The sequence below is a fragment of the Synchiropus splendidus genome, chromosome 14, assembly GCF_027744825.2.
Source record: "Synchiropus splendidus isolate RoL2022-P1 chromosome 14, RoL_Sspl_1.0, whole genome shotgun sequence".
Lineage (NCBI taxonomy): Eukaryota > Metazoa > Chordata > Actinopteri > Syngnathiformes > Callionymidae > Synchiropus > Synchiropus splendidus.
In genome coordinates, this window is record NC_071347.1 from 19,946,115 (window position 1) to 19,970,258 (window position 24,144).

A 24,144-nucleotide genomic window follows, 5' to 3' on the forward strand; every position below is an offset into this window, starting at 1 on the left:
GTGCTGAGTGAGATATCAAGCCATTCACGGACTTAAATGCCGACTAAAGGTGCTCAGTCTCAGTCATTTAGGGTATTTAAAGCCTCCTGGTGGACATGTAGGGCAGCTTGGTGTAGTAGTAGGGTAGCACTAGGTTCCTTATTAAAAGTAGGTCTCTCAATAGATTGAAATTTTAATGTCAATTAATCGCACTAACGCCGAGTTAACTTGCAATTAATGGCAAATGAATGACACATTCTGTATCTGTTCTAAACGTAGCTTGAAGGAAGATGTTATCAACAGCAAACCCAACATAACTGATGCTGTCAAGGACATTCTTCAGAATGACCTCAGAGGCTCTAACCTCCTTTAAGTTGCACAGAGAACAGGTACAAAATGTGTGTCTAATATGCCATTAATCGCGAGTTAACTGAGCTCTAGAGCGATTAATTGAGATTTAAAAAAATAATCTATTGACATTAACAAATGTACAGTCTCAATGTGGTATTAGAGGAAGACCGTTTGTCACTTGTTTTGGCCTCTTGTCTGCTTAAGGTATCTTTTGGACTCTGAAAAACCTGCTCACAAGTCTGACTATATGCTCGGCTGAAATCATAATGTTGCTCACTAAAGCCGTTATTTAAGGTCCAGTTTGGTTTGTGAACTGTGGGTAGATTTGTGACCATATTTTCCAGTCCTTAAACTTGTCTTTCTCTCATTTTCAGTGGGAACCAAAGGAAGGAAGCAGAAGTGAAAGGGGCTGTATGAAGACTGGACGTCTGACAGACCATGTGTGTCCTGCTGAACACACTGACTGAAGAGGACGACTGGCGCTGACTGTCTACTCACACGCTGTGCTGTGTTTCCAGCACTCCGGAGCCGAGGACTTAAACCCAAGAGTATGGTCCAACAGTCCGCCTCAGTCTGCCTGCTGGGAGGCCTTTTGGGTAAGAGATCTCATCCATCAAACCCTAAGCAGAATCCCTCTCTGATCCCCATGGAAGCGTTGGAAGTCCCAAGCAATATCAGCAATGACTTGTGCAGTTTTTGTGGAAGAGACGCAGGTTCAAAGTAAACAAAGGACTTATTCTTGTGCAAAACATCTGAAAGTGATGAGTCACACTTGTGAGACATTGAAGTTACAGATGGACTTCAGTCGGCAGTGAATGGTCGTATAAAAATCAAAAAAATAAAGATAAAAATGAGCAGGGTGTAATACTGGACTTATACAGACAAACATCTCTCCTCTGATACTGAAGCTGAAGTTCACCTGTCAATCCAGTTTTCTTTACGACTGTACGTCTATGGTGTTTATGCTCACTGACATGGTCCTGGGTGGAGTTTCCAGAGTGATGTAAAAAGTTTTGTGTGTAGACTATAACTGACTCTGGAACATCAGACAAAGGGCCCGAAGCTCAGACAGATTTAAGCTAGCAGTTTATGAACTTGCCTCTGCAAACATTCAATTTGTCAAAATATCAGATGTGAATGAGACCGCTGGGTTTCTGTCAGACGACTTCTGGCTTGGAGCATGGGGATTAACTTCTTGACTAAGCCTCATCGTGTGAAAAAAAAAAGAAAAAATCCAAAAGAAGTGGCCCTCGGGAGGAGGGAGATGTAATTCCTCAGACACAAGTCGGTTGATGGCAGCAGAAATACATGTGTGTCTGTGCTTGCCTGGAACCTTGTTGAACTCTGGTCCTGTCGACATAAGCAGAGGATGCCTTTGACTAATTTGCGGCATGTAATTATGGGAATTCCTTTCAGTTAAACAAGGATTCTGTCCAATCTATGCGTGGATGTCAAAACCCATCTGCTTTCCTACTTCAGTTTTCACGAAGCGCATGCATACATGAGGCTGTGAGCAGTGTAATTTAACATGCACAGTAGTATCCGTAAACTGACTGCCTCTGTTTCGGATGAATGTGGTTAAATACACATTAAATACATTAGAAAGCCGAAGGTCTTTATTTCCGCCCTGATCACTACAGAGAGGAACCAGAACCATTAGAAATATGGCATTAAAAATGAGAAGTACCCTATATATCTTTTGTGTCAGGGTCCTGAAAATAGATCCATAAGACTGTACCTGTATGCCTCGACTCAAGTGCTGGTTTCTGCTCTTGGAGAGTCTCATTTGAAAGTGAGTTAGAATGAACTTGGATTTGTGTCGCTTGGTTGTCTCCACCAGAAATGTTTGTTGGCTGTAGAATCTATTTACAAACACCGTTGCTCATCTTCGATAATCAGTCACAAGATCCTTTATCGTCCTGGAAATCATGTTGTCAGGACACGCTCTCTGTGAAATGAAGATCTATTGAACCAATGGAATTTGTCTTGTGTTTTACATCTGTATCTAAGGGATTAGTTTGAATAGGCTGCATTATCACATCAAACCTAGTCGAGCTGAAAGTTAGGGTTTGAGTTACTTCATGGATTGTTCCTTGCTTTGAAACAATGTGCAATGTGAGCTAATAAATACCGCGAGTGTTTAAGTTGCAGTATGCAATTTCAGTCGTTTGCACACAGTGATGTGTTTTTGGGGCGGAGAAATGTTACTTATCATTACCACTAGAAAGATAGTATTTCCATTGGACATGGGTTTTCAATGACATTACCTTAAGACCTGGAACTAAACATGCACAACTGCTGTTGAAACAATGAATGAATGAAACGCAACATCATGACGTCACTGCCCAAGTACCGAGTGAACGTGCAGCATCAGCCCCAGTGACTCTGGGAGCTGCTTCTGAAGGCTCCCTCAACGTACGAAATTGTACGAGTCCAATTCAAACGTTGAATTGTTGGCGACTGATAATGTACCTCTTGCAAAAAAGAAGAAAACAAAGGCAGCGTTGTAGGAGGCGGACCACAGTGAGGCCATTAAATATAGACTTCCCACCATTGTTGTGAATTCTTCATGTCTCGTCAGAGCGATGTCGTAACAGCAACACTGCCGGTTTCTGGTGGTACTGCTCTGTGTGGTCTGTTTCTGTAAGCTTGGTGGAAACGTGCTGAAATATGGAGGAAATAAACATGGGGCAATGACAGAAGGCTCCGTCCGTATCCGGATCCATCCAGTATCAATGGTCCATTAATCCTCAACAGTGACTCGGTCCATTTCAATTGCAGACTTCTGCACTACACATGTTTACATATGAATGTAAACTACATTTTATTGTCATTACTATCAATAATGTAGTTCTATTTTGAAGAACAAGACTTCTAGTGTTTAAAATTGCGACTTTTGAGTTTATTTGCTGTTAGACCCATGACTCCACGCCCCTGTCAGCTGGTCGAACCATTCAAATTATACAGTTTTGATTTGTTGTGTATTTTTCCTCCAGCTTCCTGTCAATGCCAAAAATGTGAGAGAAGTGTGTACTGGCTTGACGTCACGCTTCTTTTCTGCTGACCTGCGGTTGAGAGAGCCTCATGAGTGTCTCGATCCTCCCACAGGCCAAAGTGTCCACGAGGATGGCTGTGTGGACATGCTTACGGAGGTTCTGTGCATCCACGCTGTCTTGTTAATCATCTCACTGCCAGTGGGCACCTGTAAATTTCAGTCACATTGTGGTCAGAACTCTGAGGCGCTAAGGGGAAAGAGAAGCAAAGTACATTTCCCTGAAGAACAACGGGTCTACAGTGCTGCGTAAATCAACGTTGTTGTGAGTGGAATTCGCAAGTTTTGCTTGTTTACTGCAGACTTAAACATGACGAGTGTTAAAGTAACCACTTACTGAAATAGAGAGGTGCAGCAGTGCAATATACCACCTGGAATGGTTGTGGTTACTAGATGAAAACGGCAGAGTTGTAAAAGGTTTCGTGCTGAGGCATACGTAGGAGCTGTCGGCCAACAAGTGTCGGAACAGACGAGTATCAAAAGAGCTCAAAGGATTGAGGATATATTTTTGTTTTACTTCAGGTTTCATGAGGTTCACAAGTGTGGGTTGGAGCTGCGAAACTGGAGCATGTGTCTGTGCGTACGACTGACTGAGGGACTCTCAAACTATGCTTGGGTCCTTGTACAATGTGAATTATCAATGGTGATCATGGAAGATAGTCAAATTGATCAATACTTTTTTGGGTCACTTCCCATTAGTGGTGGCCACAGCAAGTTCTCTGGCTAGCTTCTTCATCTCCAACATTCTTTGTTGGTCCAACACTGTCTCTCCTCTCCACATGTCCAAACCATCTGTCCTCCCTGACGTCTCCAAACATCTTCGTGTCCCACTCATTTCTGACCGTGTGCTTTCTAGTCACATCCAAGGACGACCTCAGTGTCTTCATCCCCAAAGGTCTGTCTGTTTCACTCGCACATATTATTCAGAGTGGAATCCAAAAAGTAGTGGAGCAAGCAAAACAATGATCTGCAGATACTGTTTGGGGCTCTGTTTTCTCAGGCTCAGAAACAGTGTTTTTATGAATATATTTATCATATTTGTCTTTGCTTAATATTCCCCATGTTCCATGTTTTATATCCATCTTGCTACCAAATCCTCAATTTGAAGTAAACACCTGGATATTGAGGGTTTTTTTTTTTTTTTTGATTGTTTGAATGAATAACAATGCTCACGTGTTCCGTGTTATGTATGACGGTTTCCCCTTTGGGTCTAGCACATGCTCATATTTGCTCATGGTTTTCCCATGGCGCTTCATATATTATGAAGCTTACAACACAGTGATTCTATGAAAATATCACCACGGTTTTCTGGGCCACAATCAGAGACACCTGTGACGGAACAAAAAGAACACTCCGCACAACACAGAACGTGCCGCTCTAATTCTGCCCGCATGTTCCGGCCTCAGGCTGTGGTTGCTTTTTTCACCCAAAACCAAACCTCCTTTTAACCGGCCTCCTCTGCTTCCTGATGTGGTGTTGATTCCCTTCAAGTTGCTGCATTTAAAGGCTCAACATTTGAGCCTTTAACTGTATCAAGGGAACGACTGAATTGACTAGCTCCCGGCTAAATACAGCAGGTTCCGACGGTTCGCAGAAAAGTGAATTGCTCTCTGACAGTTTTTTTTTTCTATTCAAGTCTCTGATGACGAAGTCCACTTGTTGTTCACATGTCAATCCTGATGAAACTTCACAGGTTGGTTTGAAATAAACATCAACAAGTGGCGTCCTCCTGTTCCATGTTGGTTTTGGGCGGCGTCCACACAATTCTTGAATTATGTACGTTATTTTATTGACCGTATTGTATACTCAAAAAGTTTTACTGTTTCAGTACGGCTGTGGATTCGCAGGAATCTGGAGATACGATACGTACAGGATATATGGCTACATATATATATATATATATACATATCTATATATATATATCTATATATATATATATATATATATATATATATATATATATATATATATATATATATATATATATAGATATATAGATATATAGATATATAGATATATATAGATATATAGATAGATAGATAGATAGATACTCCAAGTATGGCAAACTATTGTCATTTGTCAACCACAAAAGCAAAGAAAAAAATTCCAACTAATAATTCAAACTTGTCGACTCCTTCCATGTTAGTTGTATGCTACATTGGTCCGCTCGGTGTGTTGGAGTATTGAGTTCCATCAGTGTTTGAGTCTTGTGTGGCACATGTGACAGCAAACACTGATGTTCCAATCTGATCTTCAATGCTCGTGAAATCTGGTTGTCTATGACCAGCATTCGGAAACTTCATTTAGCCCAAAAACACAAACATATCCGTTTGTTTTGGACTTAAAATATATACGCAGTATTGTGCCATCCAGTATCGTGATATTTGAGGGTATCGATATTTTCTTGCACACCTAGGGTTCTCCGCAGTGCTGTGGCGAAATAGGGTCCCCGTATGCTGAGATTTGGACCTGACCACCTACATTGCAGCAGTTCTTTGTCAGCGTGAAGTGAAGTGTGACTGGCTTTCACTTGATGTTGACGTCATGACTCCCTCAAGTCTGTCAAGCAAAACAGATGTAAGATGTCGCCTGTCGTCCATACAACAACTCTCCCCCTCTAAAATGGAAAAAAAGCCTCTGTTTATGCCCCAGATTCAGAATCGTGCCTTGCTTTCTACTGAAACTATTGTCCTGGCTGACCTTCTGTCTCTCACACATTTCTGCTCTTTGATGCTCCTCCAAAAGCTCCCAGCTCAATTTTCAATGCGTCTTCATTTACCTCTGTCCTTATGTGTGGTCTCAGGTGAACATTCTCATGAAACACATCACAGCACAGATAACAATCTTCGATCCTGACAGTGCTGCTGTAGGGAGTCAGTTGAAGTGGATTTTGACAGTGAATTGGAGGAACATCTCGAACGACAGACAGAGCACAAACAACTTGGTTTTCCCATCACTCAAGCCCAAATTGTGCCTGTCAACATTTGCTTAACTTAATTTCAGCAAGTTTTTTAAACAACATTGATATTTGTTGCACAAAAGTGTTTTAAAAAGGACAAAACAGCAAAAGTCTATTTTGTTCCCTCACTAAGAAAGTATTCTATAATTATATTATTTATAGCCGTTTAATTGTTGTGTACTTGTTGACTATCTCAAACATTCTTTTTAAAAATGCCTGGAGCACCAACAGTCTTGTGAGAGGCCGACACAGCAGATCACTTTGAAAGGAATAAACGTACTGGTTGAGACTGAGACAAACAAATCTAGGATAGACATGTGTTTACCTCCTCAGTCTATGTATCTAAAACTACTGTTGGAAATGTATGTAAGAAGTTGTCTTGTACTTTGGAAACATCAGTTCTTCGCAGGCTCTTCCTGCTGCTGTGGCTTCCTCCGGTTGGCAGCAGCTTGTTAGTCTTCCTGAGAATCAATCAAACTCGCTGTCATGTTGCTGCCTCTTCTTGTCTACATGAGTCTTGTGGAGTGAAGTGTCTCCCACACTAAAAGGTCCTTTTTTTTCTTTTGAAAGGAATGTGTCTTTGTGTCTGAAGTCTCACCTTGAAATTATTATTATTAGAGAAATTTACTGACTTAAGGCAAAATAGCTTTATACACAAACTTTCATGAGACTCTGAACGCACTTGCTTTTAAGTAGCAGTTTCACACTTGACATCAAGTTTTAACCATATGACTGCATTTGGTTCACTGTTTCATGTACGTCTATGCCACGCTTGAGTATTTGTCATCAGCGATCGAAGAACAAAGTCTTTTTCTGTGCAATCTGGAGACGGACCTGCTGAATGCAGACATACTGATGTGGTCAGTCCACTCACATGTTTGAGCCACATGTAGTCAATGCGGCAAAATAAATCGGATTTCCATCAGATGTCAGACCATTTGAATATAGTGAGGTTGAGCTCAAGAGTTAGTGAGGCCAGATGGGAAGAAGAGGAAGACAACTAATGTGGTGAATGAGGACATCAAGTTAGCGGGTGTGGGACTTGCTGTGGCATCCCTTGATGGGAAATGATCAAAGAAGACTCATGTAAGGCCGCTGTATCTTGTTGGTGTGGGTTCCTCTTCCCTTCGCCTGCTGCTCCACTCACACCCGAAGACACTTTGGGAAGACGCTTTTCCTTCTCCGACCCAAACACAACTGCCTTCATGTGTGGACATGGAGATCTGGAAAATTTTCTCTACATGTTATAGATGAAGTTTCACAAGTGCAGCCTCAAAAAAACTATGTTTCTCCTGTGAATTATTCCTAACTTCACTCGTCGTAAGATGTTGCTCTGACACATTTCCATTTCCACTTAAACGTTTCATTTTCCTGATGACCCAAAGACTGATAACAACAAAAGAGGAAGCGTGCGGCAATGATGTTCTTTGGGGAATCTTAGTAGTATGTTGTAGTTTGTTCTCTCTCCAAGAGCAAAATTCCATCCATTTGGATTCTCGAAAGTGAACGCATCACCTCCAGCTGCCCTCAGTGATTCACCCATTTACCAGCTCTCGTGTTAACCCTTTAATGAAATCCACGTGTGAGCGTGCCAGTGTTGGGGTCAACTTCACTTGACAGTTTCAGCTTGTAACAACAAACATGAAGACCATAGAATGCAAGAATAAACATGTGTTAGTGTTCAGATCACTGTGGATCGACGTATACAGTGGAGAGAGCCGCAGAGGTCGCAGAGTGATGTCTAAAATTTCATCCAGACATCTGAGAATGATTGACTTCTATAGCACATTTGAAACAGAAGACGACGTTCCGGAGCAGTACAGTTCTGACAAAACTTACCATAAACCTTTGACGCCACTTAAGAGAGAGTGATTTGTAAATGTTTGCCTTTTTCCAAGTCCCTTTCAGTTGTTGGGATGATGGTAACATCTGGGCACGATGCCTCTTGGATTGCTGAAGCACTCATTGCATCAGGGAGCCGTGGCATGGACTCTGTCGCTTTAGTGACCATTATGTCCGGCCGCGTAACTCAAACCAGCTGTGGTTTGTGTTTGGACCCCCTGACGAATGGAGTGGTGTTGGAGAGGAAGCACGGTTTTTGTTTTCTAATTGGCAGTCAAGAGTCGGTGTTACTGATTCGCTCGTATGTTTTTAATGATGTCAAGCTGTTTTTTTTTTTTTGTTCGCTCTAAACTGAACTGTGGGCAGCAGTATTCAGAAGCCATATATTTGAATGACATTTCCGTCAAGACATTCCCTAAATCACGCAGGACTTCAAAGCAGCGTCTGTCCCACTGAGTGCGCCTTAATATAAGCTTGATAAAATATATCAATAAGGCAGAGTCCCGTTTTTCCCCCTAACACTAGCACTTAGCACTAGCACCTGGTTTTGAGCGCCCTCCACTATGAAGTTCCCTCCCACGACCAAGTGAAGTGACTGACGTCCCTAACAATTGCGACAACACTACACAACATCACGCATAAACGTGTCATTGGCTGTCGCGCTGTGTTTTGTTTCGTGCATATCAAGTGTTTGGAGACGTGTTGGAAATGACAGCTCCAACGTTTTTGCTACCTCTTGCAAGTGGTGCCCTCTGTCTTTGGAGTTGGGACACACTACACTTACACATGAACGTGCAAGACCCAGTGTTAGAGTGAGAAATGGGACACAGCCTAAATCTCTTGTATTTTCATTTGTCTGATGTGGCAAGACTCAATATCTGGGTGGCATGACACCAGTTCCCCCATAATAATCCGTATATTAGGTTGTTTAAGCCGCAGGTTTCCCGATGAAGAGGACACGTCACTAGGGATCATCAGGCTCCAGTTGTGGAATAGTTTTTGTGGAAGCCATGTTACTGTATGGCTGTTACTGTACTGTGTGCTCCTGCTTTACAGACCATATGGAGCACATATTGAAGTTCTTCGTCGGCCCACATGCTGAATAGACCGACAGCCATGTACCATTCCATCCCTAGTTAAAATGCTTAGATCATGACAAAATAAATATTTCTGCCTTTCTATTTTTTTTGTTCCGAAGGCCATTCGCCCCCCCCTTTCACCCTCATGCTGAATTGACAGTTGTAAATATCACCAACCACACACGGCTTTCCGGGAAAACACCTCAAGACTGACATGGAAGTCTGTGGAATATACCTAGTATAAACACCTGAGCTCAGCAGAAGTTAATCACGCAGAAGATTGACGACCAGAGAGTCCTTTACCCCGAGAAGTGCTGAAAAAAGTGACGCTTACGTGTGAAACAGGAGGCGAGAATGTTTTCCTAGCTTTTTTTGCCAAGCCTCATGGCAATTCAAAAACATGTGGACTTGCTGCCGCAGCTGTGTCTGACGGCGCTGAGCACTCTGGTTTCCTCTCACAGTCCTAAGTATATTGACAAATGGCTTTAGATTCTTTGGCGTCTGACATAACCAGTGTGGCCCTCAGCTCTTGCCCCAAGGGTAGATTTGAGCTCCCTGCAGCTGGTAGAGGAGGAGGTAAGAAGGAATGGATGAAGATGGTGATAAGTAGTTGCTTCGCCTTTAGCCACTTGGTTCAGCTGCAGCTTGACTTACCATGCAACCTCTGGTAGTAAGAACTCACTCTCTGGCTTCAGATCGAGGGGGATCCGATGCCACCATGTCCTCATTTTGCTCGTGCCACACTTCCTGAACACTCCCACAAACACTCAGCTTTCATCATCCAACATAGCATCAGTCCACATCGATGCTATCACGGCCCCAAGAGCTGAGCTTTCAGCATGGCAAGGCTGATTCCAATCAGTTTGAAAATGTCATGTGCTCAGTTCCCAACAATAAGTCTGATTCTTGTTTTAGGTAAACCAGGTTCACCGTGGAGTTAAACGATTTATCCAATAAAACTAATTTGATAACTGAGAACTAACTGTGTCTGTAGAGCAGAAGACGAAAAAGACGGCGAGGTTATTTATGAAGATTATTGATGGAATTTTTCAAATCAATTGGTTGACCCAAGCAAATAATAAACACGCGTCTGTGTGTGAGAACCTGTGTGATTGTGTACATAAGCAGAACTGGATTAAAATATTTTCATAGTCAAATAAGTTGATTTTGGAAGAGAGTGACCCAGCTTCTTAGAAACAACAGAATAAAAATAAGTCGTTTTTGTCGTAGCAGCTCGAGTAGTTGCTTCTATGGCGAGTCTTATCAACTGGGGCGAGACCCAGGGATCACTCCTCTGAAGCTCTGTTGCAGGGTTCCCCTTCTGAGACCCCGTCCCAAACCCCTTCTTTGGTACGCTTCATTATGGAGAGCAAAATCGGAATCCATTGTTATCAGCATGTGTTGCAGAAAATTCAACTATGAGCAAAGTGAGACCATGGACAAATGAGGAGGTGGGAAGTTCCCCTGCAGTTTTCACAGAGTATAAGGAAAAATTTGTTGTGCGATGCTGTAGAATCGCGGCAAAAAAATAACACCCGAAGAGGGTGCTACACTCAGTGGGGACAGAAAGATGGACCTGGGGGAAAATGACCTGTTACTAAACTATCCAAGGTCAACCTACCCGGAGGCTCAGCGGAAGAATGGATGGGATACAACCTGCAGCATCTTGCAGTGTTATACACCCATTTTAGTGAAACCAAGATGTCGGGAATGTCAGCAAAGGCAGCTACAAGAAAAGATTCAATCCAAGCTTTTGAAAAGAAACAGTATATTTACGTACAATGAAGCCTGTTAGTGATGTTAGTAGTAATACTAATTTTAGTAATAACTTTTTTCACAAAAAACTACTTTCTGAGTGAAGACTAAATGTAGTTATTGTACCCTTAGAATCGGTAACAGCTTTAATGGCCAGTATAACAAGTGATATACAGGAATTCTTTACTGGCTGATGGTGGCTCTCAGTCATTGCGGTAACGAAATGGAGGCAACAAAACACTTACCCAGACAAAGGCATGGGCCTCATGACATGAGAAATAAAAAGCACATAATGTTAAATTCCTTCTATGTCTCCCTTCAGGCCTATTTCTCCTCTCGCCTGTTCTGATGGTGCCGACGCCGCCCAGCATGTGCACTCCACTGAGGACGCTCCGAGACACGCTCAGCCAGAGGCGACGGTACATGGTAAGAGGATGATGTCTGTGACCATGTAGCTGCCGACACAAAGCTCTGTGAAAAGAAAGTGTTGAGCATTGAAAAGCGCGTCTGCACACAAACAAACAAAAAAAAGGTTCAAGGCAGCAGGTCAGCGTGGCGGGTAATTTACAAACTTACAAAGAATATGAACTAAAAACCATGTAATACAGACAAATGGCGAAAGTGTGACATGTCATTGAGTTCACTAGCCGCTGGTCCTTGTTCTTCCACACATGAAGCGCCTCAGCTTGTTGCCTGAGGGTAGAGTGTCTGACAGTCTGATGGATGAGGGAGGTGATGATGTTGTCTCCACTACCTTGTGATCTAAATGTCCCTCATAGGAGGAAGGTGGTTGGGCTCGTATTCTGGGCGGTTCCCAACACCCCCTAAAATGCCTCCCTGTCAGTAGCAGGACAGTTTTACCCAGTGGTGATGAAGAAGGATGGAATACTCTCCTACACTGAATGAAAGCTCGTGGCAAGGATGTGAATTGTCAAGACGTTCGGCCAGTTCCTGTTTTCATGACCATGACGAGTGATGGGTTGTCCATCAAAAGGAACCGGATCCTTCAGCAAACTGGTTCTCACTGTTGGACATCCGTCCTACTGCTGTGAACCAAGTAACTATGGAGCGGATATACAGGCGGGTTTGAGGATGATACTGGTGGAGGATCTGTCAAACATTTTGATGGACTGTGGCGAGGGACAGGTGTTCATTCGAGCAGCTAGAAGTCACTGACAGACTCTGCGGGAGATTCATGTTAGATGCAAAAGTGTAGTCCAGCAAAAACATCCCCCTGTAGGCTGATGACCGCACATGGGGCGTAGAGCACTTCTCTCTGTTGGTGTGCTGTTTTTGAATGGCTTTAACTTTATTTGTGCAACACTTCAAATGATCTCAGACATGAAGAAGAGGTGTCGTGGGGTAGCCCATGTTGGAACCAAACCCAGGGCCACATTGTGGGTGGGCTTCTGCCCTGAGCCCAAGATCCCAGGAGTCTGTAATTCTGACCCCTAGTAGTAATAACAGAGCAGAAGTGGGTTGAGAAAACAAAAACCATGTCCAAGTAAAAGTACTGTTACTTAAATGCCAGTGACTCCAGCAGAAGTAAATAAACCCATCTGTTTTTGTCACTCAAGTATAAGTATAAAAAAATATCAAATAACTCTATGACTTATGATACAGTCAGGAACTTATTGAAGTACTAGGATCTATTATAATCGCAAAAATATCAATTAATCGCACTAGAATCGCACTAAAATCCTGATAAATGGCAAATGAATCCCACATTTTCTTTCTGTTCTAAATGTAACTTAAAGGCGTCATCAACACCAGAGTGGACAATAATGTTCTCTTCATGGAAACATTTTTTTACTCAACAACGCAACATAACAGATACTGTCAGGAACATTCTTTAGAGTTACCTCCTGACAGCCACGGAAGAGGCTAAAGGCAAAACATTGTCTGCATCAATGCTCACTCTTGTGTTGATGAAATCTTCCATCAATTTATATTTAGAAGAGGTACAAAATGTTTGATTAATTTACCATTAATCGCAAGTTAACTCAGCTTTAGTGCGATTAATTGAGATTAAGCAATTGACAGTTCTAATATTCATATATTAAGGCCTCATTTGTAATGCATTATTAGTGAATTCATAAGATACAATAATGCATTTATAAGGCTTCATAGAACATTTTATAATCATGTATTTTAGTTAGAAGAGTTAGTGGTTCTGCGGTTCTTTATAACTAGATTAAGTAAAGTCCACAATCTCTAATGTTTTATAAACCTTGTCAGAAGTTGCCATACATAATTACAAACACTCATAACATGTTCTATAAAGCCTTATATTTGCATTATGATGCCGTATTCGTGGAGTGATAATGTATTGTAGGTCAGACTTTTAAGTAAAGTGTCACCAAGTATTGTTACGGCTTTTTTGAGTGGAAAAGTTCGACAGCTCGCCCTGCTTCTTCTTCGATCCAGATGTCATTTGGTTCTTTTGCACTTACCTTTACAAACCCAACACCACTCTCTCCTCTGGAAGGTGACCTATGCCGACCTCAGAGAGTTGACTCCTGAAGAGCAAAACAACTACACGCTGGAATTATAGGTCTGCAGCCAGTAGTGCCTCACTTTCCACAGATGTTATGCAGACAGACTCGGCCAATGTTAAAAAAAAGCGCATCTTCTATGTCTCGCAGGTGGAAGGTCGACCCTGGATTGGGTCAGCAACCTTTGCTCTTTTAATTCCAGCCTCCAGATTCCTCCTGTATTCTGTTGCCATGTGTCTCCAGATCAAAAGGCTGCATTCCAAGCCTTCATTAGATCCCACGACTAAACTTGAATAACAAGTTAGGAGTTTAGTCGAACAGTTGTGAGTTGCATTCAGGCTCTGCTCTACCTCCAAGGTTGTTTTAGTTGGGTCTCCTTGGGTCATCCAGTTCCAGAAAATCTCAATGATCAAAAAGAATGTCTTGTTCTTCCACATGTTCTTGCACGTAATCATATGATCAGTGTGAGGCCAGCAGTTCATTTATTTAACCCACAACCATCCAAACGATTCGGCGGGAAAGTCTCAGAGTTGTCATTAGTCATTAATATCACTGACAATGAGAGGACATTCTTTTTTCTGGAGAGCCTCTGAAAGATTTATGGTGTTGAGTGTGTCAGTGGTGGGAATGTGAAGGTTAGGCTCCTGCAGGTTTGACGGTTTGACGGATGTAAAGTGCAATAGCTTGGATGCCAAAACACTCTTTATTTTGGTTTCCCAATAATAACGTTGATTCCCTCCGGGGAGCACTCCAGAGTAATGGAAGACCCTCATGTGGCTCAGCAACCGCAAGGTTTCCAAATCCAAGTGTGTCAGCATCATCATTTACTGCCGACCGCGGTCTTACTCGCGCTGCTGTTTTACGTAACGTGTGCTCCCAAAAACGGCCTGATATGCACTGCTTGAGGGATTATTGAGGGCTGCCCCGCTCGAGAGGTTGAAGCGGCCCTCAACAAATCCTCTGTTATCAATGGCTACATTGTGTTGTTGTTGGGCAAAGCCCATAATGATGTATGGCGCCATCATGCAGCAGCCATGATTGAATTTGCTTAAATGGATTGAATGGATACAGTAGCGTGTTTAACAACGACCTGCTCGAATTAGCTTTTCTTGAAATGATGTGATGAAATATGGATTTTTTTCTCCAGTTTAATGCAGTTTGATGCTAATTTCTTTAATGCTCCTTTTGTGTTGCAGAAGCACAACTTCCCCATCAACTACACAATCAGAGTCCACTTCAAGGAAGTTTTTAAACTCTCAAACATCAGCAGAATGGTAAACTCAACTTTTAGCTTTGCATTAAAATGTTTCAAACTGACACCCCTCCCTCTTCCCCTTAGCGATTACAGGTGGAGGGCGTAGACCAATTTATTCTCCAAAGGTTGTGGTTCCAAGTCAACCAAGGAGTCTTAAAAAAGGTAAGATCTTTGTCTGTTGTCGAATGCGATGTATCAGCAGCAGCAGCAGAGAAGTGAGTTGTGAAAAATACTCAAAGATGAGCGTGATGGAAGCATAGATCAGGGAAGGCGAGGAAGAGAGTGCAGGCAGGGTGGAGCAGAGACGACAGAAGACGGTGAATTCACAAAGTTATAGAAGGAGTTTGTCTGTGTTCTAAAAATTAAATAAAGTTGTGTATCATCGACATATATGATCGTGTGATCCATTTAAGAGGCAGATATTGAAGAGAAGGATTCCAGAGTGACACTGGAGTTCAGTCAGAATCATTCATAATCTGATAAAGATTTCCCATCAAAGGAATCAACAAGAAAGCAGAACTAGTTAGCATAATCAAAACCATGTTTGGGCTCTATTGTCAAATGAGCACAGTATTATACAAGCTTGTAAAAGTTACTTAATCCGAAACCAGTTAAAGATGCTCAAGTCTCTGGTCTTCATCAGTGCAAAAACAGCACTCAAAGACTCTTGAGCAAATAAATCGCCTTGGTAGAAGTGACGGTTTGTTTTTAGCATTACACGCCTTCAGTTTATATGACTTCAAGATTTCTTCAAGATGGTCGCTCGAAGGCGGGAATAAGAACATGTGCGTGGCACCTCTTTTCCAGAGACAGTCGGTAGCTGCCGTTTGATGCAAGGGAAGATTTGACTTTCTGATGGTGAACGGGAGAGAAAATGCTGAGATGTTTTGGATGCAGTTATTCACAACTACAGTAGGCATTAAAAAAAAAAAAAAACTTAAAATATTGGATTATTTTGATGACTTTCTGTACTAAAGATCTTTAATCACTTAAAATGTATTTCAATTTCAACAGATGAACAACAAAATATTGAAAATTATTGAAATCCCAAATCCAAAAGTCTCAGCCCAAGAAGGTGGGATATGCTCCGTCCTCCCGTGACCTGTTAAAGGAATGGACGTTAAACATCTGATTGGAATTTAGTGACAAACCCTTTGAATCTATTTACGTGGGAGCAGCTGGAGGCCAGATGAAGCTGAGCTACATCAAGAATTCAGCCCTAAAAAGGGATTCCATATATGAGCTCCCAAAACTTGGACTACTCCAACGGAGACTTGAAACTGTCAGAAAATCAAGGGAACCTTCCAACAGTGTCTGACTCACAAGGGCAAGCTCAGGCGCCCAGGGCCCAAACCTTGTGCACGTCGACAAGCCTTTGCTTGTCTGTTGGTTTAGAAGTTTCAAGTAGAACAACCAATTAAGCAAAACTGAAAGTATCCTGATTTGTTTGAATGAAAAACAAGGCTGCTTGCATAGTCAGGAAATCGGTTCATGTTCTACTGAGCCTAGAACCTGTCGGCATGGTTACTGACTCTGGGGGTTTATGAGAAACCTATCTTGATATAAGCAAAACAAACCTGCCTCTCCTGCTACTCTACTGAGACGCAGCAGGGCGCAGGAGTAGTCTTGTGTCTCGGCCTCTGTGACCCCGTCAGACATCCCGTCGTGCTAATGCTGTTTCTGACACAAAGTCTAATGAGCGGAGAAGCTTGAATCCCTGAAGAAACTCAGATGACTCACCCCGAGGCTGAGGCCGTCATGCTCAACACGATCTTGTGACGCGGAGGCCCCAAAACAGGTCCTCCAGAAAAAAACATCGGTTTGTCTTAATTTGTGATCGACACAATTCTGGTTTTAGATCTGTTCCATTTCTTCAAATAGCCAACTCAAATTCTCCTCAAATAAAATTGAGAAATCACAGTCATTTCATTTTGTGTTTTATAGATTATTCGGGTGATGCCAGGCAGACATCCGTCGCGGTCATATTCTGGCGAGTTGGAGCGTCGCTTCAGGGACGTGGAAGGAGTCTTTGTGCATTCATATCCTGCCGAGGTACGTAAAAGGTCCCGATGAGTCCCTCACATTTATATTTAGTCACTTTATATTGGATAAATGAATTCTCTGTGGAATGGAAGGTCAGAGGATTTTGCCACGCTAATCCTATTTTCCAAACCGGCATAATGAGCGTCAATAAAACATCACTTATTCGCCCCTTTTTAGGCTTTCTGTCAAACATGCGTCAGTGATTAAAAGTTGGACTTGATACTGAACGCCTCGCTACAGATTTAGAATATGTGCATTATTTATATCAAGTCATTCCATCTTTCGATTGCCCCGCAGGCTTGTCATCACAGTAAAAAGTTAGCAGACAGAGAGTCTGAACACTGATCTAATGAGGTCATGGTGATCATATCTGCATTTGTTTTCGCTCCGTGAGAGGAAACATGTGGGCCAAATTTAGAAAAAAAATGACAGTTTAACAAGGATTCGCCAAGCAGGTAGAGAGAGAGTGGAAAGCTAGCATCGTCACATCCTAGTTCTATTCAATCCCTCAACATCAAGAGGTGCTGGTAGGTCACTGAAAGACCCGATCATCCTTAAATTCCTATTTAAAATCTGCACCATGCGGTCACAGTTTGAACTCAGGACTGTACGAAGGTCCATCCGTCCATTCTGGCTGAGATCCAATGGAGAAGACAGATTTCAGCTCCTGCTTTTGTCTGTGATTTTCTTCCACTTAGATTATATCAAGTGCTTTACCTGTTTCTTCACCTCAGCAGATTGTGACTGAAGGCCCTGGGGCAATCCCTCTGTCAGGCCAAAGCCCCAACCCTTCATCTCTTGTGAACAAACATTAGGACTCTTCCTTTTCAATCTGGCTGCCTCACGTGTGGCTGCTGGAGTACCTTGGTCTGACACGGATGACCAGGAAGAAACGTGCGGGTGACGGACCAAAGGGATGGCACACCAGGGGCATCGGCGCTGGCCGACCCTTTATCTAAAAACCTGGGAAAAATTCATAATTCTGCAAAACATGAACAGATTCTGGAGCCCTACTGCCTACGTTTCCTCGCAACAATTTTATGTGCATTTACATCAGTCTTTTCATCTTTAAACAGGGCAGACAGTGGTTTTGAGGCTGCAGGCAAAACACTCTGTCAAGATCTAAACTATGATGAAGCACTGACACGACCTTAAGACCTTAAGATTGACAATGAGCTGACAGCTCGGCCTCCTGGTCCTGGTCAGCGTACAGATTTCATCCATAGAAAACTAAAGTGCAGCATCGGGTCACGACTTGCTCTCTCCATTTGCTGCGACAGCATCATCTGATTTATGGGAGAGTGAAAGATGATGATGAACGCACCGGAACTCGGTTCTGCCAGTGACAACACAGCCCCTTTTTACATGCATTTTGGGCCCATGTTTTTACACTTTTCTCAGCCTCTGCATTTGCAGATCGAACATCTCAATGGTTGGACAAAGACCTTGTGATCAGCTGCCAATTTATACTCATAAATATTGTGTTCTCAATCCTCCCTGTGTTCTTGGATCGGTGCACCTAGAATGCAAGACTAGTTGCCAAAATATTCTTTAGTTGTTGCTGTCGCATGCGTTCATTATACAATGCAGAGTCAAATTGCACTTCATTCCCTATTCCGAGTCAGAATTAATGGATTTAAAGCTGGACATTTTCCTAGAGACTCTCCAAATTTGTGAGTCCCCATAGGTCTGCATGGGGTCTGTTTGCCATAAGCATAATTTAACCAGCTTTTGCAATAAAAGCATCAATTCGACTCTGCCTCATTTACACTTTTACAGCAGTAAGCGATAAAATAATCCCATTTCTTTGCTGTTCTCTTTTACGAATTCAACTGTGTGCTAATGGTTTGACTGGTCAGATATAATGCTGAGATCATAGCGCTATTGGCGCTATTCCAACAGAGCTTATGGCCAACTTGTTCCATTCCAAATACGATTCAATCAGAAAAACTGGGCCCAGAGGGTAGAGTGAAACTGAAATAGCTGAGCAAACCAGGCTGATAAAGCACCAAACAGTAGCAAGTCAGCGGTCCGAGGACCCCACAGTGATGAAAGGCAGACACTGAAACTTGAAAGGAATGGATCCTCAACAATGAAAAACAAGTCCAAGTTACAAGACTAGAAACATCTGGAAAAACAAGAGAAGAAGGGAAAGTGCATGAAAAGGGTCCAGATACTTGGGAGGGTAGTAAGTGTCAGAGAAGGATGAAATCATGTCTGCAGACTGAAGGCAGAGTTTTTATATTCTCTAGTCTCCTTATCAACGTTGAGCCTAGCATTTTTCGGCAAGGTCCCCTTATGCTGTGACCTGTTGGTTGTGGTTCTCATCTCCCAGTTCTCATATCTGCCGATGAAATTCCTCTTGAGATTGAAGCTGATGATTATTCAGACCTGACAAGCTGTGTGCAAAGACTCACTGCCTTTGTGTATCTGTGTGTCAGGTGTTCCAGCAGGAGCTTCCAGAGGCCATTCAGGACATTTGGGACCGGTTAACCGAAGAGCCCGACAGAGTGCCACAGTCCAGCTGGAAATTAGCGACTCCGAAATCTCTTCTCGACAACCTCTCGCACACCATGCATTGCCTCTTTAGTGAGTGCTTTATCAGTCCCGAGGCGCCGCACAACTGTAAGTATGCTTTGCAGCTTTGCTCACTTAGGACACAAACAATGTTACAGTCCCGGTAACTTGAATATAGAGGGGCTCCTCGACCCACCTTAGTTCACACTCCCACATTTGATGAAGTTATAAAATCCTAAAATTCCAGTGCCAAAATACCTGCTGTACTTTCTACCACGCCTCAGTGAGGGGGAAAAAACATCTCCTGACTTGTACTATTAGGCTTCACTGGTGACTCCCTCCGTCATCACTCTTTAATATCAATGCTGATAGCGATTCTTTCATTCCTGTTGAATTGGTGGATTTTCAAGGGGTCTGAAAAATGATCTGTTCCTCGGGCTGGTACCACTCAGTGAATCCTGGCTGGAATAGAAAACAGATGCTAAAAAGATGGTGCCCACGAACCTGCCCTTTTAACACGTCATGACTAACTGCTGTTGGTTTTGTAATTTGGTGTTTGTATGGCTTTACAGTGACTTGGACTCATCCGTGGTTTCACTTTTGAGTCACAAATCTGCGAACTGGGATTCATCACTTCTAAATCCTAGGCTGGATGGTGATTACAACCTCCTTAACACTCCTTAACACATTGCAAAAACGTGGATACCATTAAGGCCCACGTATGCTCCTATTGTGTACGAAACTGTACCTGTCCGTTTCGAATGTTTATGTTGGTATTGCTGTACACCAATATATTCAGATGGGGGAGCAGCCCACAGTCAAAGGTTTATGACAACAACAATGTCCAAAACCAACAGTGCGACTGTGGAAGAAGTATTGATCATGTACCTCTTGGACAAAAGAGGAAAACGGAGGCAGCATTGTCGTAGGCGGTGGTCGGTGAGGCCGTTAAATATATCGGCACTGTAGGACGGAGAATTCCCGCCATTGTTATGACTTCTTCGTGTCGGTAGTAACAGCAACGCTGCCTCCGACAGTTTCCGGTGGCACTGCTTTCTTTGGTCCGTATCTGTAAGCTTAGTGGAAACGTGCAGAAATACGGATAACATTCACACAGAGCACGGACAGAAGGCTCCATCCGTATCCGGATCCATAGGTAACATTGAGCATACTGTAAATCACCCTTTAAACTCATGATGAGGTGGACACGCATCATTTTTTCTCTGCTGATTCCTAGGGCCCGGGGTTACTAGTGGCCGCTGCCAATATCAGATGCACGATATTGATTATATAAGATGACAAATTCACCACAGAGAAGTCAAATCCATTTAACAAATTGTCCGTCTTTACTTTTCACACAAAGACTTGTCTGTTGTTTCCTCACATCCTGACATTTTTCAGCAGTCACTCACAAAAGTAGCACTGTTTCCGCACTTGAATAAACTACGGTATTAATTCATGTTAAAAAGCCAGGTGCAACTAATACAAGATCATCTTAAAATACTTTTGGCCAGTTTATGTCCTGAGATTAACCAAACTGCGTCAGAATTTAAGGAAAAGTAATCGCCCGGGATGCGCTTCACACGAGAACAAAACCGCACTCCTGAGTGGGGAGTCATGTGCTCGGGCTGTTCCACCACCGTGTAATTGTCTGGAGTCAACTCCACAACCTTTGTCACAAGTGTACAAAAATCCTGCCTCATCCAGGATCATAGTACCAGCTGTTCCTGGAGGTTCGTTGGCGCACCTCTCAGTAACCGTGTCAAAACATTTTAAACATTCAAGATGCAACAATCACACAAGAATGTGGAAATGCTTTATGACCTGTTAATGCCCCAAACAGTACTTAAAAACGAGAAGGTTTTGCTAACAAATCCCCGGTGAGTTTTATAACCTGCTGTCTTGTGCTCATTGGTGGCTAATGCGCCTCAGTAGCAGCATTAAAACCTGGACGTCCTACAGCGACGCGCCTTCCTGGAGCGTAAACAGTTTAGCCGATTTCACACCAAGATGACTCGCTCATATGGGAAGCATTACACACATTAGTATGCACTCACCTTCAGCGTGACCCTCGAATTTCCAGCCAAAGGTTAATGGATCCCTGTGATGGACCAGGCTCTGAGAAACACACGCTAGTTGGATTGATATCTGATGTTGGTTCTCAAAATTTACTTAAGCGTCATGTATCTGTCGCCAAGCTGTTCCTTTACAAGTTCCTTTCGCACCTTCTTCAAGATAAAAATATAAAAAAAGTGCCTTTCTAAGGCCCCCATATCCAATACTATTTGAATATGGATATGGACATCCTTGTCTGTGTGGGTAGTGAATCTGGATATTTTTGTAATTGATCTTCAGGTAGTTCAGCTCCAGGTTGTTGCACCAGCCCACCTCCCTCCTGTAGGCCTCATTTGAGATGAGCCTGGTGAAGGTGGTGTCATCCGTAAACTAAATCTGTTTGACAGACCGGCTGGAGGTGCAGCAGTTGGTGGACAAGCAGATGAGTCAGGGGGAAGGAACACGGTGCTGCAGACATCTGGTGTTGAGGGTCTGAGTGGCCGAGACAGTTGTCCCTAGCCGCATGTGAGCTGGTAGAGCTTGTCTTGTTTGGATTTCCAAATCAGAAGGTCGGAGTATCCTCACCGCCATGAGTCTCCAAGATGGCTTCCCTGAACATCAACAGGAAGTAGAAGTTTTGAATCAATGAAACACAACCAAATCAAGAGAGAGCAGATGAAACAACGTGAGCCAGAAGGCAAAGCTCAACACGATCAGTGTGAGATGGAGTGGTTTCTGCCAACCACAAAGACTTAAGAGTAAAAAAGCCCAGCAGTGAAAAGTTGTTGTTGTTGATGAGGGAAAGTGAACAGTGAAATGTTTTCTAGACTCGAGTTGACGACTGATTCGTTGATTACCCCGCTGTGGGAATGGTTTTGGCTTCCACTGGTTCAACAGACCAGCCAATAACAAGTGGAGTTTAAGCGATATTCTGACCAACAATAAAATGATTCTAGACTCAGATGATTTGTTCAAGCATGTCGGTTGCTTCATTTCCTCCACCTGTTTCCGTGCGCCTCAATGAAGTCATACGTCGGAGACGTTGCTCGCCCAGAGCTGCTCCCTGACACATGAAAATCCCCACTTGCTTCCACAACAGCTGCTAATGTTTATGAGACAAATTGCATGTCATTTATATTTGGCTGTCACCATGTCAGGGTTCCTGTATTATAGTTAAGTCAAGTCTGGGAGAGAAAGGCCTTTCATGAATATCTTCCCTCAAACTCCTCAAACTTAGTAAACTTTGTCACAGGATCTTGTTAAATTCCAGGATTAAATGATGGCACTTGAGCCTTTGACAGGATCCTACAAAATTGAGGGTTATTGGAGGAAGGCACCAGATTCTTCTGGAACCGGACCAGCATGGGTCAGTATTGACACTGCTGTCTGACTGGGAGCTGCATGGAACTCTGGCTAGGGTGACCGCAAAAGGAGTCTTGGAGTACCACTGAGAAAATGACCGAAACAAATAGTGGTGAAAGGCAGCGATAAACTTAATAAACTCTGCCTGGTGTAGACAAGAATATTGAAACTGTCTGTGTTCTAACTGGTTACCAAGCAGTAGTGTTGTTGTCGAGGCCACCTAACACGAGACAGAGATAAAAAAAAAAGCGGGTGACACCAAGACCAAGACTAATACCAAATCAAATGCAGTTAGTTCCAATGATAGGGTTTCAGTTTTTGCAGTAATAAATAAAAGTGTGTGTGATTATATGACTAATAAACTTGTGGTTCTGAATGTATTCTTTGTAGTTAAACAAATAACTGGACAATGTTGAGCTTGGCAATGTCTTAAAGCTGAAGTTGATCTGTGAATGGTTGGATGGGTGGATGGATGGATAGATAGATAGATAGATAGATAGATAGATAGATAGATAGATAGATAGATAGATAGATAGATAGATAGATAGATAGATAGATAGATAGATAGATAGATAGATAGATAGATAGATAGATAGATAGATGACCGAACAAACAATGAAGATTTTTGACACAAAATGTGATGGTTTATTTGGTTAAAAAAAAATCCAATTTCTTCTCCATTTACACACACACACACACTTAGTGATATAACATTTCCAAATATTGGACGTGTTCAACTGAACAATAATGAGGATTTATATTTTCCTGCACGCCAAGAAACTTGGATCTGAATTTGAGAAATGTTTAAATTTATGCTTTCTGTGTCTCTGTTTTTAAACCAATGATGCATGACTGCTTTCACAGTCTTCCCACCTATCTTTGTTTGCATTGCTTGTTGTTTCATTAACCCTCTGAAGACAGATAATGCTGTAAAAAGATGATTTATTTGGCATTATATCACCAATAACTATCTTATTAATGACAGAATTCAGAAGGTTTCCCACAACTTCACTGTGAAATGTACCAGACAGGAAAGACTTGGAAATGAAGTCATCCCATCATGCAGTTCTTTGTGCTTCTCACAAGAGGGAGGATATTGAAAATACACTTTAAACTCATGTTTAAAAGAGAAACCTTTGAAATACATGTGTTTGCACAAAAAAGAACCTTGCGAATGAATCCAATCACACAATGTTTGATGGCTTGGTTGTTGAGTTCGGTATGTACATGGGCGTTTCACCATGTAAGTCTGTACTTAATAGGTGAACGATGACTTGTAGAATGCAATTACAAGTCTTGAGAGTGAACCATTCTTAAAATATTTCCATTCATGTGACGAATCATGACAGAGTAATGTCGCCTTCTCATTAGATTATATTAGATATGGGGAATATATCAAA

At 42.5% G+C, this 24,144-nt stretch overlaps 1 protein-coding gene across 6 annotated transcripts in view; it reads left to right on the forward strand.

Annotated features, from left to right (window-relative positions):
• The window catches only part of il34 (interleukin 34), an 88,627-nt gene that overhangs the window by 59,287 nt on the left and 5,196 nt on the right, over positions 1 to 24,144 (forward strand). For 3 of the 6 annotated variants that reach the window (XM_053884579.1, XM_053884580.1, XM_053884582.1), the window contains 6 exons: positions 705 to 926; positions 11,340 to 11,443; positions 14,709 to 14,786; positions 14,852 to 14,929; positions 16,712 to 16,819; positions 19,252 to 19,435. In XM_053884579.1, coding sequence (XP_053740554.1) covers positions 881 to 926; positions 11,340 to 11,443; positions 14,709 to 14,786; positions 14,852 to 14,929; positions 16,712 to 16,819; positions 19,252 to 19,435 — 598 coding nt within the window. In that variant the 5' untranslated portion in view covers positions 705 to 880. Of the gene's footprint in view, positions 1 to 523; positions 927 to 11,339; positions 11,444 to 14,708; positions 14,787 to 14,851; positions 14,930 to 16,711; positions 16,820 to 19,251; positions 19,436 to 24,144 lie in introns of those variants that run through there. The other 3 variants (XM_053884581.1, XM_053884584.1, XM_053884583.1) reach the window with 2 other exon arrangements.